The sequence below is a fragment of the Leopardus geoffroyi genome, chromosome B2 (assembly GCF_018350155.1).
Source record: "Leopardus geoffroyi isolate Oge1 chromosome B2, O.geoffroyi_Oge1_pat1.0, whole genome shotgun sequence".
In the NCBI taxonomy this organism is placed as follows: domain Eukaryota; kingdom Metazoa; phylum Chordata; class Mammalia; order Carnivora; family Felidae; genus Leopardus; species Leopardus geoffroyi.
In genome coordinates, this window is record NC_059332.1 from 134851332 (window position 1) to 134864038 (window position 12707).

At 39.5% G+C, this 12707-nt stretch overlaps 1 protein-coding gene across 7 annotated transcripts in view; it reads left to right on the top strand.

Annotated features, from left to right (window-relative positions):
* Positions 1–12707, top strand: part of TAB2 (TGF-beta activated kinase 1 (MAP3K7) binding protein 2) — a 92188-nt gene that overhangs the window by 46000 nt on the left and 33481 nt on the right. For all 7 annotated transcript variants that reach the window (XR_006717632.1, XM_045499980.1, XM_045499982.1 and 4 more), the window contains one exon: positions 8250–9750. Coding sequence is in view for 6 of the 7 variants with exons in the window: in XM_045499980.1 (XP_045355936.1) it covers positions 8250–9750 (1501 nt within the window). In the remaining variant the exon portion in view is untranslated. The remainder of the gene's footprint in view (positions 1–8249; positions 9751–12707) is intronic.

Here is a 12707-nt window from a genome sequence, read left to right on the forward strand (position 1 = left end):
GTTAAAGAAAATATGGGGAGGAGCAGAGATAGTGGGGAGTGTTTCCCCCTAGAATCCAGGTACCTCTTTCTAACTTTTCAAATAGACTTTTGTAATAAAATAACGCTATACTGAGAGATAATAAAATAAGCCTATGCTGAGAGAGTTCAGTAAGTCATTGAAAAATAGAAAAATAATACAATTTCTTCAATAAAATGTTATAAGACTTGGTATGAAAGAACTGCCAGTTTTTTAAAAATGTAGTCAGTAAGCATGTATTCAACTTTACCAAAAAATAGAAAATAAATGATTTTGAATTCCTTTTGGGCGCCCAGTAGTAACACTTTTACCGTGTTAATCTGGTTTCACAAAGCGAAGTGCCCGAAGGCAAGCTTCCTAACACCTAATGATAACTGAAATGAAATCGGTTTTGCTTGCAAATTACCCATGTGACAGATCACGTTCTTCTAAATTGAGTTGATGATCATTCCGGGCATCCAAATAATGTAATTTGTATGTGCTAGAACAAGAAATGTTAAAAGAAAGGGATGGGGAGAGCTCCTCTGAAAGCACAGCTAGGGTGCACATCTTCCCAAATTTGGGGAGATATTTTTAAACTGTAAAAGTAAATTTAGCCACCTCTAAATGTACTTCTAAACATCTCTTATTTGGTAACAGCCTCTTCTTTTGGGAGCTGCTGTCCCTTTCCCAATTGGGTAGGCTTCTGTCCTTCCTCTGGAGGGAACCTCCCTGTAATAAATACACTGGTTCAGAACTTTCCTCGATGGAAAAAAAACACGGTAAAGAAAATATAAGAAATTAGTCGTCAAAGGATCATGCCATGCTGCCACTGTTGTTTTTACATGCTCTTAAACATCTTGCTTCTTCTTTTTTTTTTTTTTTTTTTTTTTATACTTATTTTTGAGAGAGAGACAGAGCACAAGTGGGGAAGGGACAGAGAGAGGGAGACACAGAATCCGAGGCAGGCTCCAGGCTCTGTGCTGTCAGCACAGAGACCGATGCGGGGCTCGAACCCACGAACCACGAGATCATGACCTGAGCCGAAGTCAGACACTCAACTGACTGAACCACCCAGGCACCCCAAACATCTTGCTTCTTAAGGACAGAAATATCTACTGTTCTTTTCTTGACTTTATTGACTGCTCAGATTCCTCTGTTTGGAACTGCCTGTATCATTTCCTTGTGCTGTGGATTCTCTAAGATGACAATATTATCAGCAGGTATAATTCATATCTTTAAAATTTATATTTGTTAATTAAATATGAGAATGGTGTAAAAATACTGCATCGTTAACACTCTGACTTCCTTTTTTTATCTGAGTTTTTCAGTTGTCTTAAAATGACAATTGAATCTATAAGTTTAAAATTTGCTATTCTAACAGTAATGCATTAAGTAGTGTTTATTTAGTATTTGTAAGACTTAATGTTAAGTACCATACATACCCTTAGGTGAAGTCTTCTCAGGTGACCTCTGCCCATAGTCCTTATCCTACACCTATCATTCTTTATTCTGTTTGTGAACACATTAATTTCCTCTACCAGACCAGGAGATCCTTAGCAGTAATTGTATTTCTTTCTGTTTGCCTAAGGGTAGTTCAGTAAATTGGTTGAAGGAGTGAATGAATCAGTTAGAGAAGGATGATCACAGAGGATATTTTGACACTATCTGTAATCTCTGTGTCTATGTAAGAAGCTTGAAGAAAAATGAAAGAGGAACTGGAAATAATGAGTCAGACCTTTTTGTAGCTTTGAAGAGAATGCAGATTTGCATATATACAAAAAAGCAATGATTTTCAACCTTTTAGAATCTTACCCCACACCTCTTGTTACACTTAAATGGAGTCCCACTAAAAGTAACTAGGGCGTCTTTGAGAAATAGGTGATTCCTCTAGGGTAGGAAGTGTACAAGATGATCTTGGACATCTTGTCATATGACAAAACAAGCTATGAAAGGCTACTGGGTTCATGTCATGTATACACATGGACCAACTTGAAGTCCTTTCCACCAGCCTAAAGATCAAATAAGAATGACCACAATCGGTAAACATCAAAACATTAAAGATGCTGGAGTTTGTGATGATACTGAAAATAAATCTTAGTAACTTTTAGGGGTTGCTAGAACACCAATTCATTATTCTAAAAACCAGTAGAGAGAAAGAAATTATTTACTCTGTTTCTTCTGTGCAAAGAGTACCAAATAGTTGAAGACAGCAAGTTCTTTGAGGAAGCATTGCAGCTAATACACGAAGAAGGAATCTTAGGGGCACCTGGGTGGCTCAGTCAGTTAAGCATCTGACTTTGGCTCAGGTCATGATCTCTTGAGTTCAAGCCCCGCGTCGGACTCTGTACTGACAGCTCAGAGCCTGGAGCCTGCTTCACGTTCTGTCTCCACCTCTCTCTGCCTCTCTCCTGCTCGTGCTCTCTCTCTCTCTCTCTCTCTCAAAACTAAATCTTTTTTAAAAAATTTTAAAAAAGGAATCTTACAGGGGCGCCTGGGTGGCGCAGTCGGTTAAGCGTCCGACTTCAGCCAGGTCACGATCTCGCGGTCCGTGAGTTCGAGCCCCGCGTCAGGTTCTGGGCTGATGGCTCGGAGCCTGGAGCCTGTTTCCGATTCTGTGTCTCCCTCTCTCTCTGCCCCTCCCCCGTTCATGCTCTGTCTCTCTCTGTCCCAAAAATAAATAAACGTTGAAAAAAAAAAAATTTTAAAAAAAAAAAGGAATCTTACAGTTGAGATATCCCAAATATCGGCATTTTGCAACCCCTAATGAAATAAAGATTCTAAATAGCGATCATCAGTAACTGCTAGAAATCATTAGCTGTATCAGGCTGATAATATCAGAATCTACCAATCAGCTTGAAAGTCATAAAAGGACAAGTGGACAATATTATGCCCCCTTTGTGATGCAGTAACAGACGCTATAAAGAGTTTTGCCAAAAATTTATATATGAACCTGCTTATACTTAGAGTTACAACTACTAATTCACGATGAAATACAGGGGATATTGACACCAGAGAGTGCACCCATCCAGTCTAGATGGCAAATTCTACTGGACAAATGACTGTTTTTCAACAAATGGCTAGAGAATTTTTTAAAGACAGGAGGATTAATTATTATTAGAAATTTAAGAGGCATATCAGCCAAATTAAATATGTGGACCTTCCTTAGATCTTCCTTCAGGCTAACTAAAAAGACATTTATGACGCGGGATTTCAACACGATTTAGATATTAAGTGATATCAAGTATTGATTATTTTAAGGTGTGATAGGGACCTTGTGATTATGGTTAAGTCCCTATTTTTATTTTATTTTACTTTATTTTATTTTATTTTATTTTATTTTATCTTATCTTATCTTATCTCATCTTATTTTATTTTATTTTGAGAGTGTGTGTGCCTGCACATGTGGGGGAGGGGCAGAGGGAAAGAGAGCGCGAGAATCCCAAGCATTAGGGCTGCATCCCAGGACCCTGCAATCATGACATGAGTCTAAATCAAGAGACACTCAAACAAGTGAGCCACCCAGGCGGCCAAGTCCCTATTTTTAAAAGATACATATTGAAGTATTTACAGATGAAAGCGAAATAATGTCTGAGACTTGATCTAGCGTTGTGAGGGGAGTAGCTGAGGCATATACATTGGGTGAAAAAAGATTTTGATACTGTTACAGATGGATGATGATATAGATGAGTTTATCGTATTTACTCTTTAGTTTTTAATGTTTTAATTTTTAATACATTTGATAAAAGGTACATTTCCTTTTATCTTGTTATGGCCTTATAAAATCCCTGTAAGTATACTACTTGTCAGTGTTTTTCTGATAAGAAAGTGATGTCTGTAGAGGGTAAATAACCTAAGTGCATGTGAGTTATGACATAGCTGGGATTAGAACATATTAAACAATCAGATTTTATGAAGGATTGAAGGGATTTTTGAGAGCTCAAGAGAATTAAGGAAAAAGACTTTGTAAATAGGAGTATCTATTTTAAAAAAGGAAGTGTGGGATTGGATTTGGTAGACACATTTTTATTTGGGGATGTTGGCAGAGAAGAGACGAGAAGATGGGGTCTCTGTGAGCTTTGGTTTAGTAGGGAGAATTTGCTAGGAACAGCAATAAAGGTAACTTGAAGCAAAAAGCACCATTTAGGTTTGGCAAAAGGTAAGGTCTAACTATAGTGAGTAATTGGTTGATAAAGATTGTGGTGGCTTTTTAAATTTTATTTGAAAAACTAATATATATCAATTCAGAGTTATGAGTAGGATAAAAGAATTTTTACAGCATAAGAGATTTGAGCTTTCAGGGCGGAAATAAGTCAAGCCTTGCCCACTATGTTTTGCATTATCTGTTCAAACTGTGGACTGTCATTTCTTAACAAGACTTCAAGATGCCTTTAGTAGTTCAGTTTTCTCTAATAAGGTATTATCTCCTATCAAACCACCTGTAAACATTTTAACTTGGTTCCTTATCTTTTTTGTGTCTAAAACTGACCTCTTTCTGTCAGGTTCCTGATCTTCCAACCTCTCTGAAGTCTCTTTCTCTCTTATAGACAAACTGCGTTGACTGTTTATTTGTAATCCTTCATAATTTGTGTCTACTGTCAAACAGTCCTTATTTCATGTCTTCCAGTGGTGGTCTTATCAAGAAGTTGCCCCTTTCCTTTTCATATGAAGTATCAACAGACCACCCTCCCAAAATACCCTGTGTCTGCACTTCTCTGTTCATTCACGTTCGGTGGCTCTCCCCACGGCCTGTATCTGGTCCTAACTTCAGTGTGACTCATTTTGCAAAACCCTCAATTATAGGCATACCTTGGAAATATTAAGGGTGTAGTTCCAGACCACCACAATAAAGCAAATATCATAACCGAGCCAGTCAAGCGAATTTTGGGGGTTCCCAGTGCCATATAAAAAGTATGTTTCTACTGTAGCCTATTAATGCAGTAGCGTGATGTCTAAAAAGAGAATGAGCATACCTTAATTAAAAAACACTTTGTTGCCAAAACTGCGAGCCATCATCTGAGCTTTCTGTGAGTCAGTCTCTGCGCTGGTGGAAGAGCTTGCCTTGATGTGGATGGCTGCTGACTGATCGGGGAGGTGGTTGCTAAAGGTTGTGGCAGTTTCTTAAAACAATGAAGTTTGCTACATCAGCTGACTCTTTCACAAACGATTTCTTTGTCGCACGCAAGGCTGTTTGAGAGCATTTTACCCACAGTAGAACTTCTTTCAAAATTGGAGTCCGTCACATCCTGCCACTGGTTTCTCAACTAAGTTTATATAATATTCTGCAGCATTTGTTGTCATTTGAGCAATCTTCACAGCATCTTCACCAGCAGTAAATGCCATCTCAAAAAGACCACTTTTTTTCCTCATCTGTGAGTTTTAGCGTGAGATGACCCATTTCAGTCACTTCTTCGGGCTCGCTTCTTACTGTAGTTCTTTTGCTGTCCCCACTACATCTGCAGTGACTTGGTCCACTGAAGTCTTGAACCACCTCAAAGTTGTCTGTGAGGGCTGGAATCCACTTCTCTCTCACTTCTCTTAATGTTGGTATTTTGACCTCTCCCCATGCATTACAAATGTGTCTAATGGCATCTAGAATGGTGAATCATGTCCAGAAAGTTTTCAGTTTACTTTGCCCGGATCTATCAGAGGAATCACTGTCTGTGGCAGCTATAGCCTTACAAAACATATTTCTTAAATAATGAGACTTGAAGGTCAAAACGATTCCGTAAGCCATGGGCTGTAGAGTGGGTATTATGTTAGCAGGCGTGAAAACAACATAAATCTCATTGTACATCTCCATCAGAGTTCTTGGGTGACCAGGTGCATTGTCAGCAGTAATATTTCGAAAGGAATCTTTTTCTGAGCTGTAGGTCTCAACAATGGGCTCCAAATATTCAGTAAACCATTTTGTAACCAGATGTGCTGTCATCAAGGCTTTGTTCCCTTTTTAGAGCAAAAACAGAACAGATTTAGCATAATTGTTAAGGGCCCTAGGATTTGGGGAATAGTATATGAGCATTGGCTTCAACTTCAAGTCACTAGGAGGCGTTAGCCTCCTAACAAGACAGTCAGCCTGGTTTTTGAAGCTTTGAATCTGGGCATTGGCTTCTCCTCTATAGCTATGAAAGGCCTAGATGGCATCTCCTTCTAATAGAAGGCTGCTTCATCTACACTGAAAATTTGTTTAATGTAGCCACCTTTGTTAATTGTCTTAGCTAGATCTTCTGTATAACTTGCTGCACCTTGCACTTGATGTTATGGAGATGACTTTTTTCTTAAACCTCATAAACCAACCCCTTCTAGCTTTAGATTTTTCTTCATCTTCCTCACCTCTCTCAGCCTTCACAGAATTGAAGAGAGGTTAGGGCCTTGCTCTGGATTCAGCTTTGGCTCAAAGGAATGGTGAAGCTGGTTCCATCTTCTATCCAGACCACTATAACCTTCTCATATCAGCAGTAGGGCTATTTCGTTTTCTTATCATTAGTATGTTCGCTGCGCTAGCACTTTTAATTTCCTTCAAGAACTTTTCCTTTGCACTTACAACCTAGCTCTCTGGCACAAGAGGCCTGTCTCGGCTTTCAACATGCCTTCCTCACTAAGCTTAATCAGTTCTAGCTTTTGAGTTAAAGTGAGAGATGTGGGTGGCTCTTCCTTTCACTTGAACACTTAGAAGCCATCGTAGGATTATTAATTAGCATAATTTCAGTATTGTTGTGTCACAGGGAATAGGGAAGCCCAAGGATAGGGAGAGAGAGTAGTCGGAACATACAAATTTATCGGTTAAGTTCATCATCTTCTATGGATGTGGGTCGTGGCACATCTATAGAATTCGTGGCACCCAAATCTATTATAATAGTAACATCAAAGATCACTGGATCATGGATTGCCATAACAAACATAATGGTATGGGAAGGTGTGAAATATCGCAACAGTTACCAAAATGTGCCACAGAGACATTAAGTGAGCAAATGCTGTTGGAAAAACAGTGCCAATACGTTTGCTCAATGCAGGCTTGCCACAGACTTTGAATTTGTAAAAGAACAACAGTATCCGCAAAGCACAGAAGCACAGTAAAACGAGGTATGCCTAATTTAATCGCAATCTCTTTTTTTTTCTTAAAATCTTAATCTCCAATAAAACCTTTAGCTCCAACTAAGTCTGTTGAAATTACCTTGTTGAAAATATGCTTTTGTTGATCACACTTACATCTGTCTTTACTCCTGCCATTCCCTTCACCTGGAATTCTTTGTTCCTATCCAAGTCGTGTATAAACACATATCCTACTGTATATGAAACCCATCAGACTACATGGCCCTTAATAACAGTTCTTTGTACAGTAGCCTACAGTACTGACTCTGTCGAACTTCAAAACCACGTGGCACATACTCCTGTTTTAATAATGTTACCTTTTCATAAATCCATGGTTTGTCTCCCTAATCGAGTTCCAGAACTCTTCTAGGGAAAGTTTGGTTTTATAGGTCATTGAGTTTTTCCACAGGCTCAGACTACTGTGCATATTTTGGGTGTTCAGTAAATATTTTTATGGATGATTTATGAGTAATGATTGGTCAGTCTCTTGAGGATTCTTTGGAAATAATCTGGTTGCTTTTCTGTTTTTGTTTTCATTTCTGTGGAGTAGATTTGTATGGTACTGTCTAAAGGCAGAGATACGAATTCCATTACTCTAGGGCCTCCCTGGAACTTCCATTTCCTATATATGTGTGGGTTTTATATATGTGTGGGTTTAAGAGGAAGCATGTAAGGAATTGAGATGACTTTGTTGTGAATTTTCGGGCTTTTTATATTTAAACACTCCATACGTGATTTTTTTAAAAGGTCATTAGTTTAAAACAATTGATACAGCATTTGAATGCAGGACATCTAATTAATATATAATACTCAAGTGGTTATGTTTTGTTCAATATTCAAATCGTGTTTTTAATTAGGTTATACTTTTACTGTATTTGCATGAATCCATTTTACTTACAAAACAGCTCCTAAAACAGAACCGTGACCTGGTTTGCTGTCAGCTATTGCTAGAGAGCTTTTCCATTATGTTAGCAGTGAGGATTTTTATAATTCCGTCATTTGCACCAAAAATAGTTCTTCTCAAATTAAAGATTCCAACAGATCTGTTAGAATAGTATTAACTAGTCGCTAGTTAATCGCGTAATATTTTAGTAGTGATGAGCCTGTGAGCATGAGCTTCTGGTTGTTAACATCAAGCTGTTTTTGTTTTTGTTTTATAGAATAATAACAACCTGGATGCCTGCTGTGCAGTTCTCTCTCAGGAGAGTACAAGGTATCTTTATGGTGAAGGAGACTTGAACTTCTCGGATGACTCTGGAGTTTCTGGCCTACGCAATCACATGACTTCTCTCAACTTGGACTTGCAGTCGCAGAATGTTTACCACCATGGGAGAGAAGGACATCGAGTGAACGGAAGCAGGACTCTGACGCACAGCATTAGTGATGGACAACTTCCAGGTGGTCCGGCCAATAACGAGCTATTTCAGCAGGAGCCACAGACAGCACCAGCTCAAGCTCCTCAAGGCTTTAACGTTTTTGGAATGTCTAGTGCATCGGGTGCTTCAAATTCAGCACCGCATCTTGGATTTCACTTAGGCAGCAAAGGAACATCTAGCCTTTCTCAGCAGACTCCCAGATTTAATCCCATTATGGTGACGTTAGCCCCAAACATCCAGACTGGTCGTAACACTCCTACATCTTTGCACATACATGGTGTACCTCCCCCTGTACTGAACAGTCCACAGGGAAATTCTATCTATATTAGGCCTTATATTACGACTCCTGGTGGTACAGCTCGACAGACACAACAGCATTCTGGCTGGGTATCTCAGTTTAATCCTATGAACCCTCAACAAGTCTATCAGCCTTCACAGCCTGGCCCCTGGACTCCTTATCCTGCATCTAATCCTATGTCACATACCTCAGCCCAGCAGCCAAACCAGCAAGGCCACCAGACCTCTCACGTCTACATGCCCATCAGTTCACCTACTACTCCACAGCCACCGACGATTCATTCATCTGGGAGCTCCCAGTCTTCTGCCCATAGCCAATACAACATTCAGAACATTTCGACAGGACCTCGAAAAAACCAGATCGAAATCAAACTTGAACCCCCACAAAGAAACAGCTCTTCAAAATTGCGTTCCTCTGGACCTCGAACCTCCAGCAGTTCCTCTTCGGTCAACAGCCAGACCTTAAATAGAAATCAGCCCACTGTTTACATAGCTGCCAGTCCCCCAAATACCGATGAGATGATGTCCCGTAGTCAACCTAAGGTCTACATTTCGGCCAATGCCGCCCCAGGAGATGAACAGATCATGAGGAATCAGCCCACCCTCTTCATATCCACAAACTCCGGAGCATCTGCGGCCTCCAGGAACATGTCTGGGCAAGTGAGCATGGGTCCTGCCTTTATTCACCACCACCCTCCCAAAAGCCGAGCAATAGGCAATAACTCTGCAACTTCTCCTCGAGTGGTGGTCACTCAACCCAATACAAAATATACTTTCAAAATTACAGTTTCTCCTAATAAACCCCCTGCAGTTTCACCAGGGGTGGTGTCCCCTACCTTTGAACTTACAAACCTTCTAAACCATCCTGATCATTATGTAGAAACAGAGAATATTCAGCACCTCACGGACCCTACTTTAGCACATGTGGATAGAATAAGTGAAGCACGGAAGTTGAGTATGGGATCTGATGATGCTGCCTACACGCAAGGTAATAATGCGGAAGGTGGGGTCACTTTCCATGGTGGGCTTATTGGTGTATATTGGATTTCACCATAGACATGGCTGTCCGCATGATTACTGCATCTTTTAAGTGTTGCCCCAACTCATACTGTTTTTAAAACCTTTGAGAGTGTTCATATGAGCTTTGAATTTCAGTTTTATTATTGTGTAAGTTAAAGTTTGACCGATAGGGTTATCACAACTTCAGAACGATCCACTCTTGTTTGTTTACTTTTTTTTTTTTTTTTTAATGCTTATTTTCTTACTTGAGAGAGAGAGAGTGCATATGGGGGAAGGGCAGAGAGAGAGAGAATTCCGAGCAAGCTCCACGCTGTCAGTGTAGAGCCCGACGCGGGACTCGAACTGACAAACCACCAGATCATGGCCTGAACCTAAATCAAGAGTTGGATCCTTAACTGACTGAGCCACCCAGGCGCTCCTGGTCTGTTTACTTTCTTAATGTTTGCTTTTCAGGTAATTCTCTTCTCCGTGGTGATGCTTACCTGCCCTTTAAAATTTCTACAAACACACATCTTAGTAAGAGATGAGTGAATTCATACAGTAAATCTGCCTTCTTCGACCAGGCGAATTCTCTACTTACTCTTAAGGCATTTTCATTTTTCTAATATGACGTTGTTCATCTTATTTTATGTCAAAAGCTAACTTCTTCAAGTCCTAGAATAATTTAACTCAGAGATTTGATTTCTATTCTAGATATTTGTCTCTTTCAGTCAGCCTTAATCATCCATGAACGCAGCCTTTCTTTTTATTTGGAATTGTGAATAAAAACATTAGTTTTCAGTCTGTCTCTCTTGATTATCCTTTTCTGAAATAGACTAGTTGATATTGACATAATACTAAATGGTATCTGTATTAGTTCAAGTAGAGATCATTTCTGTCATACATGTTTTATTTGGTCCCTTAAGTTACATAATCTTCAGTAGGAAACTGTTAAATTCATTCAGATAAGAAAGTGGAGGGTAAGTGTCTTCTTGACTATTGATGTAAATTTGTAGATTGGCTGCGAGTCCTTTAGAGTAACAACATGTCGTACTCATCTTTGTGTCCCCAGTGAATTGTTCCAAGTACTGTAGGCAGGAAAGTACTATATATATCATCACTCCCACGCAGCCACCTACTACCCCTAGTACCGCTTGTCCTTTTAAAAATTCCTAAAAATAGGGGCACCTGGGTGGCTCAGTTGGTTAAGCTTGCGACTCTTGATTTCAGCTCAGGTCATGATCTCATGTTTTGTGAATTCAAACCACTAATCAGGCTCTGCACTGTCAGCGCAGAGCCTGTTTGGGATACTCTCCCCCCTCCCCCCCCCCCCCCCGTCTCTCTCTCTCTCTCTCTCTCAATAATAAATAAACTTAAAAACAATTCTAAAAATAATGATTTCACTGCTGAGTTTCTCAGAAGAGCCTGATTGTTTTGGCTTATTTTATGTTTCAAGCAATTAGATTCTTGTGATTTTCAACTCAAGCTGGACTGTGCTGTTTTCAGATTCCATAAACACCTGTGCAGCTTTCAAAATAAGATGCCCAGGTCTTAACCCAAACTTGCTCAGTTAGAATCTCTGAATGGTGAAGCCTAGTGTACATGTGTGTTTTCAAAGGTCTGTGGGCGATTCCAATTGCACTAAAAATTGTGCTAAAACTTCTGTTTGTTTTCCATAGATCTGTGACTAAATTGGACCCAGTTTGTTTGTTTGTTTGTTTGTTTTTATTGTTTACTTTTTGAGAGACAGAGAGGGACAGAGGAGGGGCAGAAAGAGAGAGGGAGACACAGAATCCAAAGCAGGCTCCAGGCTCTGAGCTGCCAGCACAGAGCCCGATGCAGGACTTGAACTCAGGAACCATGAGATCATGACCTGAACCAAAGTCAGGTGCTTAACTGACTGAGCCACCCAGGTGCCCCAAACTGGAACCATTTTTGTTTGTTTTCAGTGGTATATGAATTTTAATATACCACTATTTATTCCACTGATACTTAATTCTTACTCTTCTCCCAAAGTCCTCCCTTCTCCTTCTCTCCTTCCATCAAAATAGCAGATTTCCTGTATTCATATAGTTTGCTATTTCTTAAATGGAGAATAAATTGTTGTATGAAGACGATTTGGTAAAGGGAATTTTCAATTGAGATAGACATGATGATCACATTTAACTGGATTGTGAATATAAAGTGTTGCTTAAACTTGCTATCTCCCAGTTTTTCTCATTCTCTTTGGAATCTACTCTAGTCAGGATTTTTTCCACTATAGTCAGCTCTTGTTAAGGTCATGAGTGACAGCATTGTTACAAAACCTATCTGTCTCCTTTCAGCCCTCATCTTCCTTGATGTGCGTACAGCCACATTTACCAGTGAAGCACCCTCTTCACAGTGAAACATTTTATTCATTTGACTTCTAGGATACTATAAAATTTCCACCTTCCTTTTTATTCTTTGCTCGTCCTCCTTCCCTCATCTCTCATCTCTTCATCCTTCCACTTCTCAAAGAAGTGGGATCAATGCCTCAAAGCTTAATCCTTGGGCCCCTTCCCTTTTCTGTCTGTACCATTCCTTAGGTGATTCATTCAGCCTTATGACTCTATAAATACTATGTGCTGATAATTCCCTAATTCATAACCTAGACTTAATCCCGAATTTCAAGCCAGTTTATTTAACTACTTATTTAACATCTCCATTTGAATGTTTACTGGCCGTCTCAAGTTTTCCGTGTCTGAAATACCTTCTGATATTCCCTCCAGCTTACTCTCCCTGTAATCACTTTTCCCATCTCAGTTCATGGCAATTTAATTTTTTTTTTTTTTAAATTAGGCCAGAAACTTCAGAAACACCCTTGACACCTTCTTTTTTTCGTATTTCACATCTAATCTGAAAATCTATCAACTCTAACCTTCAAGGTGTATCAAGAATTCTCTCTTCTTACCACCCCATTATTAT